Genomic DNA, 19,254 nt, shown 5'->3' on the forward strand with positions numbered 1-19,254 from the left:
GTCAGTGGATCGGGGATCAACTTCGAAGGAGCAAGAGGCGGAGCAGGGTCCGGAGATTCGCGTGTGGAGACGAGGCGGGGGAAAACCAATCCATCCTGGACGACGGACGGCCCGCGACCTTGTTCAAGGATGGAATAGTTGTCTTGCCGACAGAGTTTGTTCAAATTCAAATGAATCATGTCAATCGAGGAAAGACAAAAAAGTCGAGAGGACAACATGTTTCCGAACTAAGAGACGGTAAAACAATCATGCCGTCCCAAGCGTGTACTAAACCATATTTACACCCAGATCCAAGATCTACTGCCATGATCAAAACACCAAAGATGCCCAAATTTGGTAATGCGCCTTGTCCTTGCTCCATGCCAAACCGTCAAATCGTCGAAAAAGTTGAAACGCTAATCATACTCGAGGTGAAGAAGTGCCGTGGTCCAAATTGAAGTCGTGCCGGCAGATGTCAAAGTGGTCGAAATTATGATGAAGAGGAGCTGACGGAGCCCCGACTCGACTCGGAAGAGAGACCAGTTGGGGAGGTGCCGTTGGTCTGCGAGCGTCTGCGGGCCGAGTTGGCGGCGCGCTCAAGTTGGAGCTTGGTATGTTCGTGCATGACGCTGGGAAATATTAGCAACCAAGACACGCTTCATTTCGCCAGGAAAGCGTACCGGTTGTAGGTGTGCATCGAGGCCTGAGGGTTGTCCAGATCGTACTGGTTGGCAAAGTTGTGCATGGGCGTCATGGGTTCGGAGAAGTTCTCGCGAACGTAGACAGAGGCTTCAGTTCCGACAGCAGACATTTTGAAGTTGAATGGAGTGTTGGAGAATGGTTTGAGAGAACAAGGCTGAAGTGTAGAAGAGTGGTGTTGAATGTTGACTGATGGCGTTTGATCAAGCGGGACGGACGCAAGACTATATAGGGCATGACAGGGAGAGAGAGTTGGCGTCAGCGTACTGGACCCTTTGTGGGTACGCCACAAGCGCGAGCACTTGCACAGCTTTGCGGTTGGAGCTGACCCGATAGCCAAGCGGCCGACCGGGGCGCAACGATCAAAGCTCCTGAATGGATGACAAGCGAGACCCTGATTACCTTACATCGCCGTGCCGAACACGGATCAACTAGCCCATGACGCACTTCGCACCTCTGTGACTTCATCTTGCCCCAAATTCCAAAGAACTGTTTCCGACCCTGCGGCTCTCTTTGCGTCACCCCTTCCCGCTCAAACGCTCATCTTGATTCCTTCCTTCCATTTGCGCTTGTCCTCAGCCTTACATACAGCATCTGAGCGTGCCTCGCCTTTCTCCTGCGGCCCCCTGTCCCGACTCTGACGCAAAAGGGAAGCGACGACCCTCATCACGGCACCATTGGCGCCTTCCATGCTTGGAACAAATCCGTTCACCTCTTTTTTTTGATTCGTTTTAATTATTATTTTTAGTATAATTATGATTCTCATTGCAATGCTCTAATTTCAGCCATTTTTTTATTTTTTTCCGTTCCTTCCTTTGTTGTGGTGTTGCTGTCGCTTCCCCACCACGTCCGGGTGTCCTAAAAAGGCAATCACACGCATCGCCATCGTGCCTTTCCAGACATCTTTCCGCCCCTGTCTCGCGCCTCTTAGACATACTCCGCGCTCGCCACCCATCTAGCCGTCCTGATTGCTCCTTTGCCGAATTTCACATTCTTTTGTGGAAAATCATCTGCAGAATCGTCATACTATAACCTTTTTGGCGTCAAAAGTCGGCTCCACTCACCAAAAAATCTCTCTCTTCAACCACACAAACCGTTTGTTTTGGCTACCTGGACCGTCTGACAACTCTCATGCTTCACTCGTCCGCCCTCATTTCCATCTGGCGTTGCTGGTGCAACTGAATCGCCACCTCTGATGTCATCGGGACACCTACAAAATCCTGCAAACACCCACCTTTATGGCGATCAACTAGAGCCGGCCTTAGTGCGTCGGTGTCAGCATGGTTTTCAAAACGCTCCTCTTGTCGAATCTTTGCCGCGGACGGCAACGGGACAATCGCCCTGTCCCCCCGCCCGAAAATCCCCGTCATATCACTTCCAACTTTGACCAAAACCACCACCAGGCCAACATCAAATCCCCTCACTAGTTCCATACGACCCACCTATGGCCCCATCTTGGGAGTTTCCACTGGAGTTCTCGACCTCGACCCGCCGGGCCATTTGCTCCACGATCGACTGACCTGGATTCGTGACGAGACAACGCCCACATCTGACGGCCGGGGGGACCGCGAGCACCAGACCAACAACACCCAACATCCAACCGCATCATCTCACCACCGTGATATCGACCGGGAGAGCCTTTGTGGGCTGCAGCCACCTCGCGCAACCGTCGAGGATCAGCTCCGAGTGCCTGGCCGGCCGCTAGCCAACAGCTTCGAAGGGCCCAGTGGCGAAAATGACGTTGAGGCCGACAAGGGACGGGCTAACGAATGGCTCCCGTCAATGTCGGTACGGCACAGGGAGCAACCACCACGCGTGCAAATTCCAAAAGGAATGCTTGAAACCAGGCAAACCGTCTAGTCCTGCCCGTCGACGTCGGGACAGTCGTTCGTTTGCATGTAGCTGTACTGCTATCCACATGCCTCTGAAGCCTCCTCGTGGCCATCCACGTCTTCTCTCTCGCCTCCTCCGCACTACATGAATGCTCCACTTACGTCTTGCCGTGCCTGCGCTCTGCACGGCCGGCGATGCAGGCTGCCGCATCGAGACGACCACATGAATTCTTTTGCCTCGCGCTCGCCCTCGCGCATGGCCCTCTGCCCTCCTTGCGTCCCCGTCACGCGGATACCGGGAGCAATGCAACCACACGTCTGTTACCCGGCAAATAGACCTCCCATATCGAACATCCCCTATGACGAAAGTTTAAACTGGTCAAAGAGGTACATGTTCAATGGCAGCGACTCGCCGTCGCAGTGGGCCAAAAATACGCCCCCTCCGCCAGCATATGCACGACCAAGCCCCCGTGCCCCCCCCTTTGCTCCCCTGCCCTGCCCAGCAATCAAACAAGCGGACGGACGGACGGCCAGCCATCAAGCACGTACATGCGTACGTCTCCCGACGCTGACGCCAGAGTGATGCACTCCTCTATGCACATCATACTGACACCTTGTCGTCCGATCCGATGATATGGCCCTGCTTTTTTCGCGGGGTGCCACCAAAAGTAGGCAGATGGGCGACGAGCACGCAGGCAGGCAGGTTGAGTGTGAGGGCGTGGAAGATCAACGCTCGACCTACGTATGTCGAGTACCTCGGTGGCGTCCTCTCTTTTTGCCTGGGCAGTCCCTCATCTGCTCCATCATCGTCATCACCTCGGTGTCTGACATGGATCGATGTGATTCGGCTCTTCCCCACGTGCAACACGTAGGAGACTCCGCAAAGAGCGACCTAGGCTTTGGTGATCTACACTCATGGTAATGTGGGAATCATCATTGTGATGATCTCACACGTGCGCTTTGTCGTGAGTGTTGGACGGGCGACATAGCCATTCTGTTGCGGGCTTGTTGGTTCCTCAGTGACGTCACTCGGAGGATTCCCCTAGTGCCTAGATGTCAACTGGGACGGAAAATAATGGGGGATGGGCGGCACGGGTGGAACTAGGCCCCCTTGAGGCTGCATCAGTTTTGACGTATTGCTATCACTCTGTTTGAACTTGAGGATAGCGTGTTACTGCTTTGGAGAGGCCGGTGTTGATTGTAAATACGTAGACAGACTGCTGTACTGGGGATGGGACGAAACTCCTCTTCTCTGCTTTGTATTTTAGGAGTCGATTACTGCTTCCATCTAACCAGAATTTCCTCCAGAGGAAACAAGCTTTTTTGTTCCCCTGATATTTGGAAATCAAACACTTTTATATTCATCGATGTAGACTGCCCCAGAAATGGCCTTTTCCCCGCACCTCAAATCCACACACACGCGCACCTAGACATGATAAAGGGCGAGATTGGTAGTCTTTCAATCGAGGTTCGAGTGACACTAGAGGATGCCACAGGGCTATGAGACCACTGGCGCAGCGGCATTGCGTTTTCTATCTCGGTTGATGAAAGAATAGGGGCAGCACTATTGATGGCTCATCAAGTACGCACAAGTCAATCGCATCATAGTACCCACAGGAAGACAGTAAGGACAGTTTGGATTAATATTGCAGCCAAGTTGCACATCAATACATCTCTAGGGGAGTCAAAGCCAAGGACAGCATAACTCGATACCAGACACGATTCCACTGACTTACCATTATGATTACCCCCTGCCCTCCCAAAAGGTAGCGACGCCTTCAGGGTCGTCGAAATTGAGCAAATCGAGGCCCTCATTCACCAGCGTCCGCCAAACATAGTTACGCGTGCCAATCGGCCACCCAGGAGTATCCCAATATCTGACCTTGATCTTGCGGTCGTGCGCAGCCTTGAGCTGGTCCCTCAAGACGCCAAGAGCCGTCTGGTTCCGCTCGAAGAAGTCGGTTCTGATGACCTGGCCAAACGCCGCGGTGAACTGACCGGTGCAGACAGGCGTGATCGATGGTTTGGCATTTTCCGTGAAGTTTTCGAATGTAATGTTGAAGAGAGGGCCGTCGTAGAAGAGATCACGCGTCGCTCCTTGGCCCAGGACTGATTCAAGATTCATCTTGCCTGTGCCGACGGCCGTCACTGGCCGCGTTACGATGCTGTCATTGGACTGGTACCATGTTGTAAGGTAGCCGGCGGACCGCAGCGGTTCGAGCTCGCCCATCACAGCCTTCAGCGTCCCCTCTGACGGTTCCGTTTTGAAATCGATGAAGAGGTATAGTGTCTGCTCGGTGTCTCTGTCGAACACTCCACGGAAGGTTGGCTCCGAAGGAGAGGCAGGGTTGGGCGGATTGGCTTGTCGGAGAACGGAGAGGAGGGGCTCAATGTAGAGACCAGAGAGGGTTCGAGCGGACGTAAGGGCTCCAGTGTCATGGCCGAGCTATGAACGTCAGTCAGGATGAGTGGATGGGGGTTCTGTCCTCGGACTGCAAGTCCAGAGCGATGCCGTCTTGTCTCTCGGCTCGATTTCCAGAATAATCGAAGTTTCCCACAGAAAGCAAAAGAATTGAAGAGGAGAAAGTCGAAGGAAAGAGTTGAGGAGGCGAAAGCATTTCAGGTTTTTTTCCAGCCCTGGTCGTGGTTGCCAGACTCAATCCCATGACGTCATTTCCCCAAAACCGGCAACCACAATCTTACCAGTACTGCCATGGACACCCAAGTCCACTGGAGCCTTCCTCTTTACATGAAAATATTTCTCAAATTCTGAAAATGAAACAAAAAAGCCTACCTTGTTCAATCAAAAGACAACAATCAACATCCATCTCTGTCCAATAAAGAAGGGGGAAGAGTCGCAAATTCGTAAGAAACAGCAACGGGTGAGAAGAGAAAAGCATCATAAGATGGAGAGAGGAGAAAGAAGAGAAAAATACCTACGTAAAGCTTCCCACTGACAAACCAGACATCCGCCTCGATCGAAATGGCGCCGTACGCGAGGGCCTTGTAAAAAGGCACGTCCTGCCAGTAGTCGTTGTGGCTGTGGATTCCTTTCTGCAGTCAACTCGTCAGCAGTTCTGACCTTCTCATCATTTGTCAAATGACCCAGTGCCCCTTTCAACCAATATTGACGGAGAAACAGCGACCAAACTTGCGGGAAGACACCACGCGACAGCGACAACGGAAACAGACGAATTGGCACGCGCGCATACGCACCGGAAGAATACCCCTGGTGAGATCGGTCGGATAGCGGTACTTGTTGCTGCGGTCAGGGTCTTGCAAAATAGTCTGCAGCCGGTCCGAGACATCAGGAATCTGGACCACGGGCGCGGCTTCAACTGGGCTGCTGAAAGACAGCATCCAGACCACCACAACGAGAATTGGAAAGAGAAACGGGCGGGCACTGCATTTCTGCTTCATCGGCATGCCTGGAGGCTTGGCTCGACACCAGATTTGCGGTAGACGGTGCTGGCTGGCGGGTCGGGTGGCGGCGGCGGAGCGGAACGCTCAAAGTCAATTTAGACGCGCGGGGTTGATTTCCACTCTTGATAAAATGTCGTGTTGCTGATGAGGCAAAAGCTCAAGGTTTGGAAGTGACCACAAAAACCGTACCTTTTGTGACCGAGGCGGAGGGCGAAGATTTATATGCGACTTCTGCTGACCATCGTCAAGTCGTGCCGCTGCAGTCAACATCTATTTCCTGTTCAGGAAAATTGGAAGAGCGGAAGCGGGACAGAGCTACTTTGCGGCGGCAGGAGCGGCGGAGTGCTGGTGGCCACTGGTGAAGGCACATGTCCTGCGTCTGTTAGTGCGGCTTTTGGGCCATCCCTGACATTTGCTCGCAACCTCAGGTCCACGGTCAGTAAGTGGAAACGGTGATTCGTCTTCGTTGTATCGTCTTAATTCGTAAGCTTGTCCCTTCCAAAGTTCGATCGAGATCTCCAATTCTCCCATTCTCCCAGCGCCATGCAGTGCAACCTCCTCATGGTCTACCCCTCAGGTCTAACAGAAGCCAAATGACGCCAGACTGCTCATGTTCCTGGCACTAAAAGCCTCGGCACCGGATTCGTCATCCTCTTGCAAGATCTCTTCAATCTTTGCCGGGTCCTTGATTCGCCAGAAGTCCTTGGCGCCTTGCACGAATCTTCTGGAGATGGGAGCAATCTCGGCCTCCTCGCACGCGGCGAAGCACATGCGGAAACACTTGAAGCCAGCACGGTCTCGGATTTCGTCTGTGGGCGAGAATATCGCCCCGGGGGATACGAGCACTCTGTACGACTCCGTGGTCCAAAATATCCAAAGGGCACGAACCAGCGCTTGGTTGTCAACCTTCTTTGCCAGAGGGTGAGATTCAATGTTGATACGAATCCACACGAACATGCCGCCTAGGGGACGATCAAAGTCATAAATGTTGGTCGTCTCGACCACAGCCCAATCCTCAGCGTCGGCATCAAAATCGTCAATGCCGCCGTTGGAGGACCACGGATGTGTGGTCGAGCGGATCAGCTCAGTCAACGAGCCGCGGCGACCAGCCTTGACGAGCTGCTTACCGGCGTCAAGGATATCGCACATGGTGTTCATGCGGCGTTCGTAGTTGCCACGCAGACCTTCCAGCCAGCGTATCCAACCACTGACGTCCCATCCCTGACCATTCCTCAAACCTCCAGAGCCTCCATCGTGCTTGCTCTGAGGCCCAATGATCAGCTCGCCGATCATGGACTGCACGAAACCGGACGGCTGCTGAGTCGAGCCTTCGGTTATACGCAGGAAGCGCTCAATGAGTGCGGGCTGTGCTGTGATCCAGCCCAGGCGACATCCTGGGGCAACGGTCTTGCTGAATGTATCGAGGCGGACTACACGGCCCTGGTAGTCGACAGACAGGTACGACGGCACAAGAGAGTCAAGGAAGTCGAAGCCGGACGACTTTACTCCAACATGCTGGAATTGACGAGCATTGGGGGAAGACGAGGGGAATTGAAGGTACCAGTATGGGTCATCTTCCACAATGATGATGTCGTACTTGACCGCCAATTCGTAGATTTGCTTGCGTCTTTCAACGCTGAGTACACCACTGGTTGGGTTTTGGCCAATCCTATGTTCGGTTAGCAAAAGAAGCAAGAGCTGTGTCGACAAGGGGAACAACAATGAGGCCAAGTACATACGTGACTGTGTACATTAGGTGCGGCCTCTTACCCCTGGAAAAGTCCCAATTTTCCAGTACATCTTGCAGACCGCCGGGTCCATACGCCGTCATACCCTCGTCGTCAATCTTGACAGGAACAATGTTCAGACCGCGTGGGATGGCGCCTTGAATGGCGTTCATGTAGCAAAACTCTTCGCAGAGCAATCCCTCGCGCTCGTCGACAGGGTCTTTGCCAGCGGCCCATTCATTGGAAAAGGCCTGGAGAGCCTTGGAGAAGCCATCTGTGTTGCCGCAAGTCAAAATGACCTCTGGACCACCTTGGTATGGCACGTGCGGGTGCAGGTTCTGGGTAGTGAATTGGCGCACGAATTGGTAAAGAGGTGGGTAGCCCTGGGCAGTACCGTACTGCAAGGCGGTGGCAAGGTCGATCCTACGCAAGACGTCGGGGCCCTTGGAGGTGTGGGGAACGACGATGCGGCCCGAGGGATGGACGTCTGAAAGGTTGGAAGCTTGGAGGTGGGAAGGTGGAGGATCGACGGGATCGTTTGGGGTCGGCTGGAAGCGATCTGGCAAGGCTACCTTGGCCTCAAGATTGTCATAGGGAAAGTACTTGTCGTTGGGGAGACCTGCGCGAGTTTAGCAGCGAGGTCGAGTTGAAATGTTTGGGACAGGGTTTGATTAGTATACCTCCCGCAAGCTGACCGATGCCAGGAATGGCAAAGTACTTGTAGAAAGACTTCATAGCCGACGCTTCGCGACTTTTCGCATTGCGCGACAGATGGTGGGACAAATCGAGGGGCTTGGTAAGGGGACCGTGTCCGTCCATCTTGGCTGTCGAAAATGTTCTGTTTCCTTGGAGACAACTTGACGCCAGCACAAGGACGGGGAAGATGAAGACTCAAAGGCGGCTACAGTGGAGGCCGAGGAGGGGACTGGAGAATTGGTCATCAAGACGAATGGAGGAGACGCTCGGTGGCCCGTTGCGCCATTCCTGGAGAGGTTGCGCCTCCGCCTGGGATGGCGATAAGATCCGTTGATAGAGACATGCTGCCGGACAGATATCGTGGCTGCTGTCTGGGGTGGGAGCACAAAGAGAAGAGCGATGATAAGACGGACCAGTCGCAGTGGAGCGACGTGGTGACGCAGTGCTACGCCAGGTGCTAGCCCAGGTGTTCGTTCTTCCGGCTCCCGAGAGCTGACCGACGCCGCTCGGACCTGGGCTGTCGTGCCCGTCACTGGGTGACCGTAAGGTACAGTACCTTACCCTGACAACCTTACCTCCGTCTTCTTTTCGCTGTTGTTCTCTGCTCGAGCATTCTCCTCCCTCAAATATCTGGATGCTCCCCGCGCACCGCCATCTCTTCGACTCACCACCCTCCTACATCATACCAGCTCCGTGCATGACTAGCGCATATGCCGCAGCTACCACCCTCCGACTCCGAAACCACCCTCTCGCCGCGTCGCAACGAGTACCGCGACGATGCCACGAGCACCGCTGGCTCTGATGTGACAGCCATCAACAACCCGGACCTGCAGGACTATGAACGCGCCGAGGAGCTCATCACGCCGCCTCAAGCTCCCAAGCAGGTTCCAAAGTCGGTTCAGCGCGTCATAAACTCCGTAGCTACATGGATCAAGGGACCTCAACCTCCACGACCATACAAGATCAGGCCTTTCTTCCCGGCTGTCCAAAATGCTCCAGTACGACTGCTGGACAGATATCTGCCCAAGCGTAGGCAAAAGATATGGCTGTTGGTTGCTTTTTACGTCGTCTGGCTGCTCTCATTCTCTCTCGTCCTCCGCCGCTCCGCCTTCTCCACCGAAATAGCCGGTTACGGCTCTCCCGTCAGAGTCAGCTGTTCCTCGAGGTTTTGGTAAGACTGCGGCCCGCCTTCCGGTTCGTCGACGACATGGGTTAACCCGTAGCAGGGCCGACAACAATGGCTGTGGTTTGAACGGCGACCAATGCCGGCCCTTCGGCAACAGCTCATTCCCGTTCCGCTGCCCAGCCAACTGCAAGCGGGTTCAAGTTGTCAACCCTCACGCTGTTGGTGACCAGGAGATCAACTACAGGCCGCTCGTGATTGGAGGGCCCATTGAAGACCACGACGAGGACAACCTCCACAGCTCCATCTACCGCGGAGACTCTTTCATCTGCGGTTCAGCCATTCACGCGGGCTTCGTCAGCAACAAGGACGGCGGATGCGGTGTCATCTCTCGTGTGGGAGAGCACAGCGGCTTTTCCTCATCCAACCGTCACGGAATATCAAGCATCGCGTTTGATTCATATTTCCCCCTCTCATATACATTCGTCGAGGGCACTGCTGCTCAGTGCCGCGACCTGAGATGGCCGCTTCTGGCCGTCTCGCTTACCTTTACCATACTTCTTTCGTTGTTCACAACCTCTCCTGCCGTCTTCTTCCCCTCTGCCTTCTTCGGAATTTTCTTCCATGTGGCTCTGGCATCCGATCCGCCAAATCTCACTGATTACTACTCCATTGTTAGCATCGCACTGGGTCGATTCCTCCCCGCGGCCTTTTGCGCCTTTGCCATTTACAGATATTCTGTTCGCCAAACGTTGACCGGCCTTACTGCACAGATCGAAAAGACGATTCTCTGGCTTGGAGGTTGTTGGGTCGGCGCTCTAAACAATTACACCTTTGACAAGATCCCCATCGAGCGCTTGACGCCTCACGACATCAAGCAACAGCCTGGAGCCGTCCCCGCTCTCATCGTCATTGTGCTTCTCTTGTTTTCCATTGCCGTGGGCCAAGCGTGGGCGCTTCGAATTGAAGGTCGTCTTCCACGCTACTTGGCTCTCTACGGTATCATGGTGGCCTGCCTCCTCGCTTTGGTCGCCGTGCCAAAGATGAATGTTCGAATTCACCATTACATTCTAGCATTGCTGCTTTTGCCTGGCACAGCGATGCAAAATCGACCAAGTCTGTTGTACCAGGGCATTCTGGTCGGACTCTTCATCAACGGCATCGCGCGCTGGGGTTTCGACAGCATCCTTCAAACACCCCTGGAATTACGCCAGGATGCTCATCTTGGCACTCCTCTCCCCATGATCCTGCCCCCAATCATCCACAACATCTCGATACCAGAACAGGGTGTTTTGCCCAACATCACATTCGAGTGGAAGCTGCCGCTGCCCGACACGTATGATGGCATCAGTGTTTTGGTCAACGATGTGGAACGCTTCCATACCTACCAGGACGAAGAAAAGACCAACTTTACGTGGGCGAGACAAGACGCTAATCTACCCGAATACTTTCGATTTGCGTACATGAGGGGTGCGCTTGCAGGCGACTTTACCAAAGCAGGGAAGTGGGGTCCAGAAGGTGGTTGGACACACATGGAACCGGGGCCTGGTTAAATTAGCATTTAATCCATCTGAAGGGCGTTAGACTGGAGGGAGAAAAGAGCCAAGCATTGTTATGGCGAAAGCAAATAGGCGGGCGCCCTCGTTTTCTTTGGATAGACACAGAGGCGGTTGGAGACAGAATACAACTGAATGCTTGATTTGGGTTAAGCCTTTTCATCGGCGTTTTCGTCCCTCAAACATCCGACCGTCTTGGGGGCGGCAACCGCGTTTTCAAGTATTCCGCACTTGAGTAATCTCTTCCGAATGCGAAGACCGAGGAGGACCACTGTTCTGTACCTGTCCCTTATAGTGGGATGAGGCTTTGGCTTTGATCTGAAACGCAGTAGGTCGTTTCACCACGGTACATCTATACATGAGGAAGTCGGCTGGCGGGTGCCAAGCTAACCATGGTATAGTGGTGTACTGCTGGCATGCATGCTTGCTTGCATTGGCCTGATTAGGCACCGCGGACGTAGGACTTATTTAATATGACGCCCAACCCCCGACCATATTGCGACAGGTGGTACTACTCCGAGCGGAAAACTGTTACGAAGTACGAGAAGAGACGGCCGTCAAGATGTCGGACGAAGGAATTCCCATCATCTTGTTTTGCTACCCTGGCTCCGTTTTTGCGAGGAGGGTCAGTTGGTGAGTACTTTGAACTTGTCAGAATCACATCAGGGACTCTTGTCCGCGGGACAAGGACAACAGTCGGAGAAACGGTAGCCGAGATGGGAGAAATGCCATCAAGGCGGCAGAGTCTGCATTTAGGAATCGTTTATAGACATGACTAACTGATATCACAACAGGTACCTAGACCTCCGCAAAATCAGCTACCGCGTATGCATCCAACCAAATCGACTGCCTCGCCCGGAGCTCTCCGAGCGCCTCAACATCAATCACCGCCGCATACCCATCCTCGCCATCGGCCGCGATGTCTACTGCGATACGCGGCTCATCATTCGCAAGCTGGACCAGCTGTTCCCGCCATCGCCCGTCTACCCAGGCCTGCGGGTGCTGTCCGCCAGTGACCACGGGCTGGCGGCGCTCCTCGAAAACTGGACCGTCGACGGGGGCGTCTTTTGGCGCGCGACGCAGCTCATCCCGCCCAAGTCGCCGCTGTCCCAGGACGACGCGACGCTGCGGGACCGCGAGGAGTTTACGGGGCGCAAGGCCGACAAGGGCGACGACTGGGCCGCAACGCGCCAGTTCGCCATGGTGCAGCTGGAGACGTCGCTGCGGCTGCTCGAGACGACCATGCTGGCCGACGGCCGCGACTGGATCGCAAAGTCGTACATGGACGGGCCCAGCGTCGCCGACATCCACGCCGTGTGGGTCTTTGACTGGCTGCTCAACGACTCGTACATGGAGGGCGCCGTGATGCCCGAGGAGCGCGAGCGCTGGGAAAACCGGTACCCCAAGACGTGGGCGTGGTTGCAGCGCTGGCGGAAGTTCTTGGCCGATAACGGCTGTTGGGAGGCCGAGAAGGAGGAGCATCCAAAGAAGGTGGATGGCGAGAAGGCCGCCGAGTTGATCGAGGCTGCTGGGTTCGCGGAGCAGGTCAAGGTCAAGGAAATTGACGAGGAGGTCGCGGGCGTGAATAGGGGCGACGTCGTGGAGGTGTGGCCGACCGATTCGGGATTTACGCACCACGACAAGGGCACGTTGGTTGGCTTGACCCCTGAGGAGGTCGTTGTCGAGGTCGAGACGGAGACGGGCGAGGAGATTCAGCTGCACTTCCCTAGAGTCAATTTCAGGGTCGAGAAGTCGGCTGAGTAGACTCTCCCCATCTTGAATCCTTTTCTTTTCTTTCTCTCTTCTCTTCTTTCGGGTTTCCTCGTGTGCTGCGCAAGACTTTGAAAAAGAATATTTGGGTTTGCTTTCTCCTTTGGCGTGTCAATAGGCCTAATACCCCAGGCTCTTTGATGTATGGTAAATCCAAAATCTGCTTTGGTGGAGGACTCCTTTATTCGGAGGCGTTTGAATGCTTCCTATGCCGCTACACGAGAACTTGTCACTTATTCATGATGTAGATCGGAAGAGAAAGGTCATCTCCAAGGCGGGGCCGGGGTGTTTAAAGTCTCCTTGAGTACTCAAATCTTGACATGGTGACTTCCATACTACTCCAGCTTTACACCAAGCGACATTGACGCCAAATTTTGGAGTTAAGACTTCTTCCTCCCCGACTATGGACGAGAAGTTTGAATGCACCCTGGATGCGCGTGACAAAATGGAATTTTGGAAGTTCTCTGTGTTTGCATGACATTGCTACGAGGCTGCCAGGCGAGCTGTCTTCTACACGGGACTTGAGCTTCAAGAGATCAGACCCCAAACTCGGAGCTCGCTCTTCCTGTCAACTTTCTCCGTTTTGTCCGACCTGCCCATCTCACCCCCTTGCTAAAGCCGCTCCCAAACTTCGACCCCACAGCATAAACGCCTGAGCGCAAGGCGAGTCCGCGCATTCACCTGCAGTCCACAACGGCACCTTCCATGTGACGCATCCCTGCTGGTCCTCACAGCAGCACGCTCGGTCCACACTAACCGATGCACCTCAGGATTCGGGTGACCGGGCGGATAGAATGTTAGCGCTGGTGGCTGATGAGTGGCTGACGCAGGTTGACCGTTGACATGACTGGCTGGTTGGAATGCTCCCTGATCGACTGCAAGTTCTCTCACTTCGCCTTGCGTGCTTTTGTCAATGCTGGTTGGTCTTCATGTCGTCCTACCACGAATCGAAAATGTCGATTTTCAACCACGGTCATGAGTGACGGATTGTCGGGTTTGGAGGCTGCCTATTATGAAGCTCAGGGGTGAAGCGTTGTAGCACCAACGACGATGAACATGTTGAGCAGGGGCATGGGGAGCGTTCATACGCATCCATAAAAGATGGACCGACTCATCCCAGGCTTCTTAACTCCATTGGATTGAGATGCGTGGAGATATAGGGTCCATGGGCACAAGAAGGATAAAGTGTCTCCACGTGGGTACCACGAGCATTCGAACACCCCGACCTGCCCATGGAGACTCCGGCCCATGGCTTGTCGCAGGCCCGGTCTTGATATTGTCGGCCCCTTCCGATTGGTCTGTCTGCTCGTTTAATATATTCCTTGTGCTGACCGGCTTGCTCCGGCAGTTGGTCTGCTGACTTGAACGAAAAGCTCTAACGAACGGTGCATATCCAAGTCGAAAGACTGCCCTCTCCAGACGTCCAGGGCACTTTCTTGGCAATATGAGGTGCCACGACACCTCATGAACGCCTCAAGCGGCAAAGTGATCGTCGTGGGCGCGGAGAAATTGAAGACATACTAAGATTGAGTGATTGGTTCCTGAGAACCTTTTTCGTCTACCGAAGGATTAACGCCCTCGCTTTGTTCCTGCCGACCCCGTCGAATCGGAGCAGCCAATGTTCGACATGACCTGGCTTGACGTGATTGATGTGTGGGCGATAAGAACTACCCAAGGACGCAGAGTCTAGTGGGATGTTGGGGGGGTGTATCTTTTGTCTGTTCTTTTCTTCCAAATGGAGTCGGCAACCATGTTCCAACTCCCAGGCATCACAGCCAGAGACTGCGTACTCGGAAACCCAGATCTGCTGGAGCGGATTCTACTTGCCTGCCCGACTGCTACCATACTGCATTCTCAGCGCGTATCGCGAGTGTGGAAAATCATCATTCTCTCGTCGTTTCCACTCCAGCAAGCGCTTTTCCTTCGAGCAGAGCCTCGAAAGACCAATCCAATTGGTTCGACCAGATGGAAGACCAATCCTCTCTTGGAGGACGCATTTCCGGCGTGGTTCGCCGAGATTCGCAACCGCTACCACATGCCCGGCATCAAGGCATTCGACGAGTTGGACTGGACAGATGAGCGACGCCAGGCGTTTACTCGAGCTGAAGCAAGCTGGAGACGAATGCTCCCTGTACAGCCGGCCATCGGTGTGCTCGAAATCAAGAACTTCAGCCACGGCAAGGTCATGGATGGTCTCAGCAACGATGTTGCGTACATGGAACGAGGACTCCGTATGGGCACGCTTTACGACTTGACGGAGGGCCACATCGCACGACATCGAGTGTCCTCATTTGTTGTCATCTGGCCACGAGGGAAAGAGGAGGTCGTCCACGGGCAGGTCGCTGTTGGGAATGAAGAAGACGAGGAGGATCACAAGCGAAAGCAACAAAGCCCGCCGCCGCCGCCGTCACCACCGCCGCGTCCAGCCCCGATCAAGACCAGCCTGCGCAACGACTCTCTGGTTTCTGCTGGACCGAACAGCCCACCTTTGCCGTCTCCGTGGGTCATCGGTTCGCTCGTCTCTACCAGGGTTGAGGAGGATGCCTCTGAGCTGCAGCGACAGTATAACGATTCGGACGTGTTGGAAGACGATGACGACGCGGATTCTCTTTGTGGAGATGTGAATTATGGACCATATGCCACCTTGATCCTGGCCCATGTCCAGCAGTGTTACCCGGGGCATCTGCCGTCTGAGCGCAAATACAAGAGCAAGGGTCAAGAACCAGTGGCAATAAAGGCTGGCAAGCACAGATTCAGACAGCATGGTGGAACGTGGGAGGAGTTGACGAGCAGTTGACGAGCAGTTGACGAGCAGTTGACGAGCAGTTGACGAGCAGTTGACGAGCAGTTGACGAGCAGTTGACGAGCAGTTGACGACGCAGGGGTACTCGTTGACTTTCAACACCACAGTGGGTGACGAAAGAAATTGCTGATTCTAAGAATTTCTATTGCCAAGTCAGAACACGTAGAGGTGGAGTCTTCGAGCGCTGGATACCTTGAACATGGAAAGAATTCTTCTCCTGGATGGATAGTCACAAGGAGCCTTCAAGCGCTTGCGTCTGAGTGTGCGACGACTTGAAGGTGAGCCTTTGTTGAATTTCTTTCGTCACCTACTGTGACGCCAAATGGACTTGCATCATATTGATTCTTGTTCCTGTTTCTATCTCTTTAATTTGATGAATGCTCCTTCTCTTGTATGTGAAGACATCCCCATAGAGAGTTGCAAAAGAAATGGCAATTTGGAGGTGGGGTGCTTGAATGCTCCTTGTAGTCATTTTCTTGGACTTTGATGTTTGGGGAGTTGAAAATCAAGATGCGTGTAGATAGGGAGTGATCGAATATCTTGCTCCCAAAAGACTTGACTGTTTGAGTTTGCGAAATGATAGCCATAGGGAGCATTCAAGCACATCCTCCTTGGCAACCCACTGTGCCCATGGCAGTCGAAACACTTTGGACGCAGATGATCCTTGTTAGACTCTGGGTTCGAGAAAATGGTATTGTTGTGGACGAAATGTCTTTAACGATGCTGCAGCTACCCAGAGCATGCAGTTTTGATGCAGCTGCCAACAGGAACAGGCAAACATCAAGCTCCCGTTGATTCGATATTCGGATTTGACAAGTTGATGACGGGTCGACAGTTGGGCAGAATCTGGATCTGGCGGGGATTGTTTCGCGGGGCCTGTGCGCCAAGAGCAAGTGGACCGGGATAGCCTCAGCTTGTGACGAGCGAGCTCCCGCCAACTGCGCACTGCAGCACTTAGCAGCTTCCCACCCGACAACCTCCAGTGCCATCCCGCCCACGTCTTGCCGCCCTAGGTGCATGCTTGGTCTCCGCCCGCAGCTCAAGGCCCGGCCCTCTCTCATCGACTTAGTCTCTGACCAGAACATCGACCGCCTCTCTGTACGACCCACGACCCCCAATCTATCGTTGGAGCCAGACGAGGACGAGCCACGAGCACCTTACGAGGTTCCACTTCCCGACTCGCCCACGGACAACCGCTCTCGACCTTATTCCAACGTCCCAAGCATCCCAACTAACGCCCACGTAGCTCCCGAACCCACCATGCCTCCTGTAAGCTCCAGATCTCGTCCCCGCATTGGTCATCCTGAAAGGCGGTGGCTGACGTCGCAACTTGTAGAAGCAGTCGCAGCGCAAGGCCCAGGAAGCTGGCGAAGAGCAATATGGTATGGCAGCTCCCTCGTCCCCATCTACACAGTCTTCGGTCGCAATGGATGCTAATGAATGCTTGTGTAGGCTCCGTCTTCTCCATTTCCGGGTACGTATCCAAGCAGCGTCCTCGGGCTGCCTGATCTGATCAACAATCCAGACCCGTCATCATCGCCGAGAACATGATCGGATGTGCTATGTACGAGCTTGTCCGCGTCGGTCACGATAAGCTCGTCGGAGAAGTCATTAGGATTGAGGCCGACAAAGCCACCATTCAAGTTTATGAGGAGACTGGTGAGCTTCAATGTGGAGGCATAAATACAAAGGAGTGGGGAATGGCTAATGCAACACAGCTGGTGTCACGGTTGGCGACCCCGTCATCCGTTCAGGAAAGCCGCTGTCCGTCGAGCTCGGCCCTGGTCTGATGGAGACGATCTACGATGGTATTCAGCGTCCCCTCCGCAGCATTTCCGACGTGTCGAACAGCATCTACATTCCCCGCGGTATCGATGTTCCCTCGCTGGACCGCTCTATCAAGTGGGACTTCAAGCCCGGTAGCCTCAAGGTTGGCGACCACATCACCGGCGGAGATGTCTTTGGTAGCGTTTTCGAAAACTCCCTCTTGAACGACCACAAGATCTTGCTTCCTCCTAGAGCTCGCGGTACCATCACGCGCATTGCCGAGAAGGGCAGCTACACCGTGGACGAGAAGATTTTGGAAGTCGAGTTTGACGGCAAGAAGACGGAGTACAGCATGATGCACAACTGGCCCGTCCGTGTGCCTCGCCCGGTTAACGACAAGCTCTCATCAGACTCGCCTCTCATTGTCGGACAACGTGTCTTGGACGCGCTCTTCCCCAGTGTCCAGGGTGGAACTGTCTGCATTCCTGGTGCTTTCGGCTGTGGCAAGACTGTCATTTCCCAGAGTTTGTCCAAGTTCTCCAACAGTGACATCATTGTCTACGTTGGTTGCGGTGAGCGTGGTAATGAGATGGCTGAAGTCTTGATGGACTTCCCCGAGGTATGTTTGAGTTACACTGCGCTTGTCTGGATGTGCTAACAATGCCGACAGCTCAGCATCGATGTCGACGGCCGCAAGGAGCCCATCATGAAGCGTACCTCCCTCATTGCCAACACATCCAACATGCCCGTCGCTGCCCGTGAAGCCTCCATCTACACCGGAATTACAGTCGCCGAGTATTTCCGCGATCAGGGCAAGAACGTTGCCATGATGGCCGACTCCTCCTCGCGGTGGGCTGAAGCTCTTCGTGAGATTTCTGGTCGTCTCGGAGAAATGCCTGCTGACCAAGGTTTCCCCGCTTACCTTGGTGCGAAGCTGGCCTCTTTCTACGAGCGTGCTGGTCGCGTCACTGCTCTGGGAAGCCCCGACAGGAAGGGCAGTGTCAGTATCGTCGGTGCCGTCAGCCCGCCTGGTGGTGACTTCTCCGACCCCGTCACCAGCTCCACTCTTGGTATTGTGCAGGTCTTTTGGGGTTTGGACAAGAAGCTTGCTCAGCGCAAGCACTTTCCTTCGATCAACACTGCCATGTCGTACTCGAAGTACACGAAGCCTTTGGAGAAGTACTACGCGGAAAACAACCCCGACTTCCCGCGTCTCAGCGCCCGTATCAAGGAGCTGTTGACCACGTCCGAGGATCTTGACCAGGTCGTCCAGCTGGTCGGAAAGTCTGCTCTTGGCGACCCTGACAAGATTACTCTGGACGTCGCCACTCTGCTCAAGGAGGACTTCTTGCAGCAAAACGGTTACAGTGACTACGACCAGTACTGCCCCCTGTGGAAGACGGAGTGGATGATGAAGGCCATGGTTGGCTTCTACGACGAGGCTCAGAAGGCCGTTGCCCAGGGCCAGAACTGGTCCAAAGTCAGGGAGGCGACTGCGGAAATTCAAACAAGCTTGCGAAACATGAAGTTCGAGCTTCCCAGCGACGGCGAGGAAGCTGTGTGCAAGAAGGTACGTCAAGACGAATTCGAGAGGTCATTGGGCATAAGCTAACTCGCGTACAGTATGAGGAGCTCTACCAAAAGATGCAGGAGAAGTTTGCGGCGGTGACGGACGAGTAAAGGAAGCATGGCGAGTGGGGGATTACTGCCTTGTTGGGTTCAAATGTAGTATATACGTTGGAGCGTTTAGGAATGTCTTTTCTTTGCCCGCAGTAGGGATACCACTGCCATGTAGAATGTATGATGATTTGCGGACTCGGTCGAATGCTGGACTGATAGACCGAGTGATACAAGATGATGGCCACGAGACCGGCTCATC

At 54.1% G+C, this 19,254-nt stretch overlaps 7 protein-coding genes across 7 annotated transcripts; 4 read left to right on the plus strand and 3 right to left on the minus strand.

The window, feature by feature from the left end:
- Nucleotides 1-469: 469 nt before the first annotated feature.
- BKA78DRAFT_355487 (uncharacterized protein) lies at nucleotides 470-790 on the minus strand (the record flags this gene model as incomplete). Its single annotated transcript, XM_066891908.1, has 2 exons — nucleotides 470-608; nucleotides 660-790. 2 exons carry the CDS (start codon nucleotides 788-790, stop codon nucleotides 470-472), a joined length of 270 nt encoding a protein of 89 aa, XP_066741237.1.
- Nucleotides 791-4,254: 3,464 nt separating this feature from the next.
- BKA78DRAFT_255348 (PLC-like phosphodiesterase) lies at nucleotides 4,255-5,870 on the minus strand (the record flags this gene model as incomplete). The annotated part of the gene is made up of 3 exons (XM_066884991.1): nucleotides 4,255-4,956; nucleotides 5,451-5,564; nucleotides 5,727-5,870. The coding sequence occupies 3 exons, from the start codon at nucleotides 5,868-5,870 to the stop codon at nucleotides 4,255-4,257; spliced, it is 960 nt and encodes a 319-aa protein (XP_066741238.1).
- Nucleotides 5,871-6,512: 642 nt separating this feature from the next.
- On the minus strand, nucleotides 6,513-8,479 carry BKA78DRAFT_255636 (pyridoxal phosphate-dependent transferase; the record flags this gene model as incomplete). The annotated part of the gene is made up of 3 exons (XM_066885015.1): nucleotides 6,513-7,602; nucleotides 7,673-8,279; nucleotides 8,341-8,479. The coding sequence occupies 3 exons, from the start codon at nucleotides 8,477-8,479 to the stop codon at nucleotides 6,513-6,515; spliced, it is 1,836 nt and encodes a 611-aa protein (XP_066741239.1).
- Nucleotides 8,480-9,066: 587 nt separating this feature from the next.
- BKA78DRAFT_298318 (LCCL domain-containing protein) lies at nucleotides 9,067-11,032 on the plus strand (the record flags this gene model as incomplete). Its single annotated transcript, XM_066886895.1, has 2 exons — nucleotides 9,067-9,527; nucleotides 9,583-11,032. The coding sequence occupies 2 exons, from the start codon at nucleotides 9,067-9,069 to the stop codon at nucleotides 11,030-11,032; spliced, it is 1,911 nt and encodes a 636-aa protein (XP_066741240.1).
- Nucleotides 11,033-11,597: 565 nt separating this feature from the next.
- On the plus strand, nucleotides 11,598-12,799 carry BKA78DRAFT_255185 (uncharacterized protein; the record flags this gene model as incomplete). Its single annotated transcript, XM_066884975.1, has 2 exons — nucleotides 11,598-11,668; nucleotides 11,830-12,799. 2 exons carry the CDS (start codon nucleotides 11,598-11,600, stop codon nucleotides 12,797-12,799), a joined length of 1,041 nt encoding a protein of 346 aa, XP_066741241.1.
- Nucleotides 12,800-14,066: 1,267 nt separating this feature from the next.
- Nucleotides 14,067-15,627, plus strand: BKA78DRAFT_321957 (uncharacterized protein). The gene has a single exon (XM_066889080.1). It carries the CDS (start codon nucleotides 14,541-14,543, stop codon nucleotides 15,600-15,602), a length of 1,062 nt encoding a protein of 353 aa, XP_066741242.1. The 5' UTR covers nucleotides 14,067-14,540; the 3' UTR covers nucleotides 15,603-15,627.
- A 998-nt stretch (nucleotides 15,628-16,625) lies between these two features.
- BKA78DRAFT_255336 (ATP synthase alpha/beta family, nucleotide-binding domain-containing protein) lies at nucleotides 16,626-19,055 on the plus strand (the record flags this gene model as incomplete). The annotated part of the gene is made up of 7 exons (XM_066884990.1): nucleotides 16,626-16,877; nucleotides 16,948-16,990; nucleotides 17,061-17,082; nucleotides 17,134-17,267; nucleotides 17,327-17,994; nucleotides 18,046-18,945; nucleotides 18,999-19,055. 7 exons carry the CDS (start codon nucleotides 16,626-16,628, stop codon nucleotides 19,053-19,055), a joined length of 2,076 nt encoding a protein of 691 aa, XP_066741243.1.
- Between the last annotated feature and the right edge of the window lie 199 nt (nucleotides 19,056-19,254).

This window comes from Phyllosticta capitalensis (assembly GCF_038381095.1).
Source record: "Phyllosticta capitalensis strain CBS 128856 chromosome Unknown BKA78scaffold_9, whole genome shotgun sequence".
NCBI lineage: Eukaryota > Fungi > Ascomycota > Dothideomycetes > Botryosphaeriales > Phyllostictaceae > Phyllosticta > Phyllosticta capitalensis.

Excerpts from the sequence above, each read along its gene's own strand:
- BKA78DRAFT_321957 (XM_066889080.1), top strand. The coding sequence starts at position 14,541 with ATGGAGTCGGCAACCATGTTCCAACTCCCAGGCATCACAGCCAGAGAC.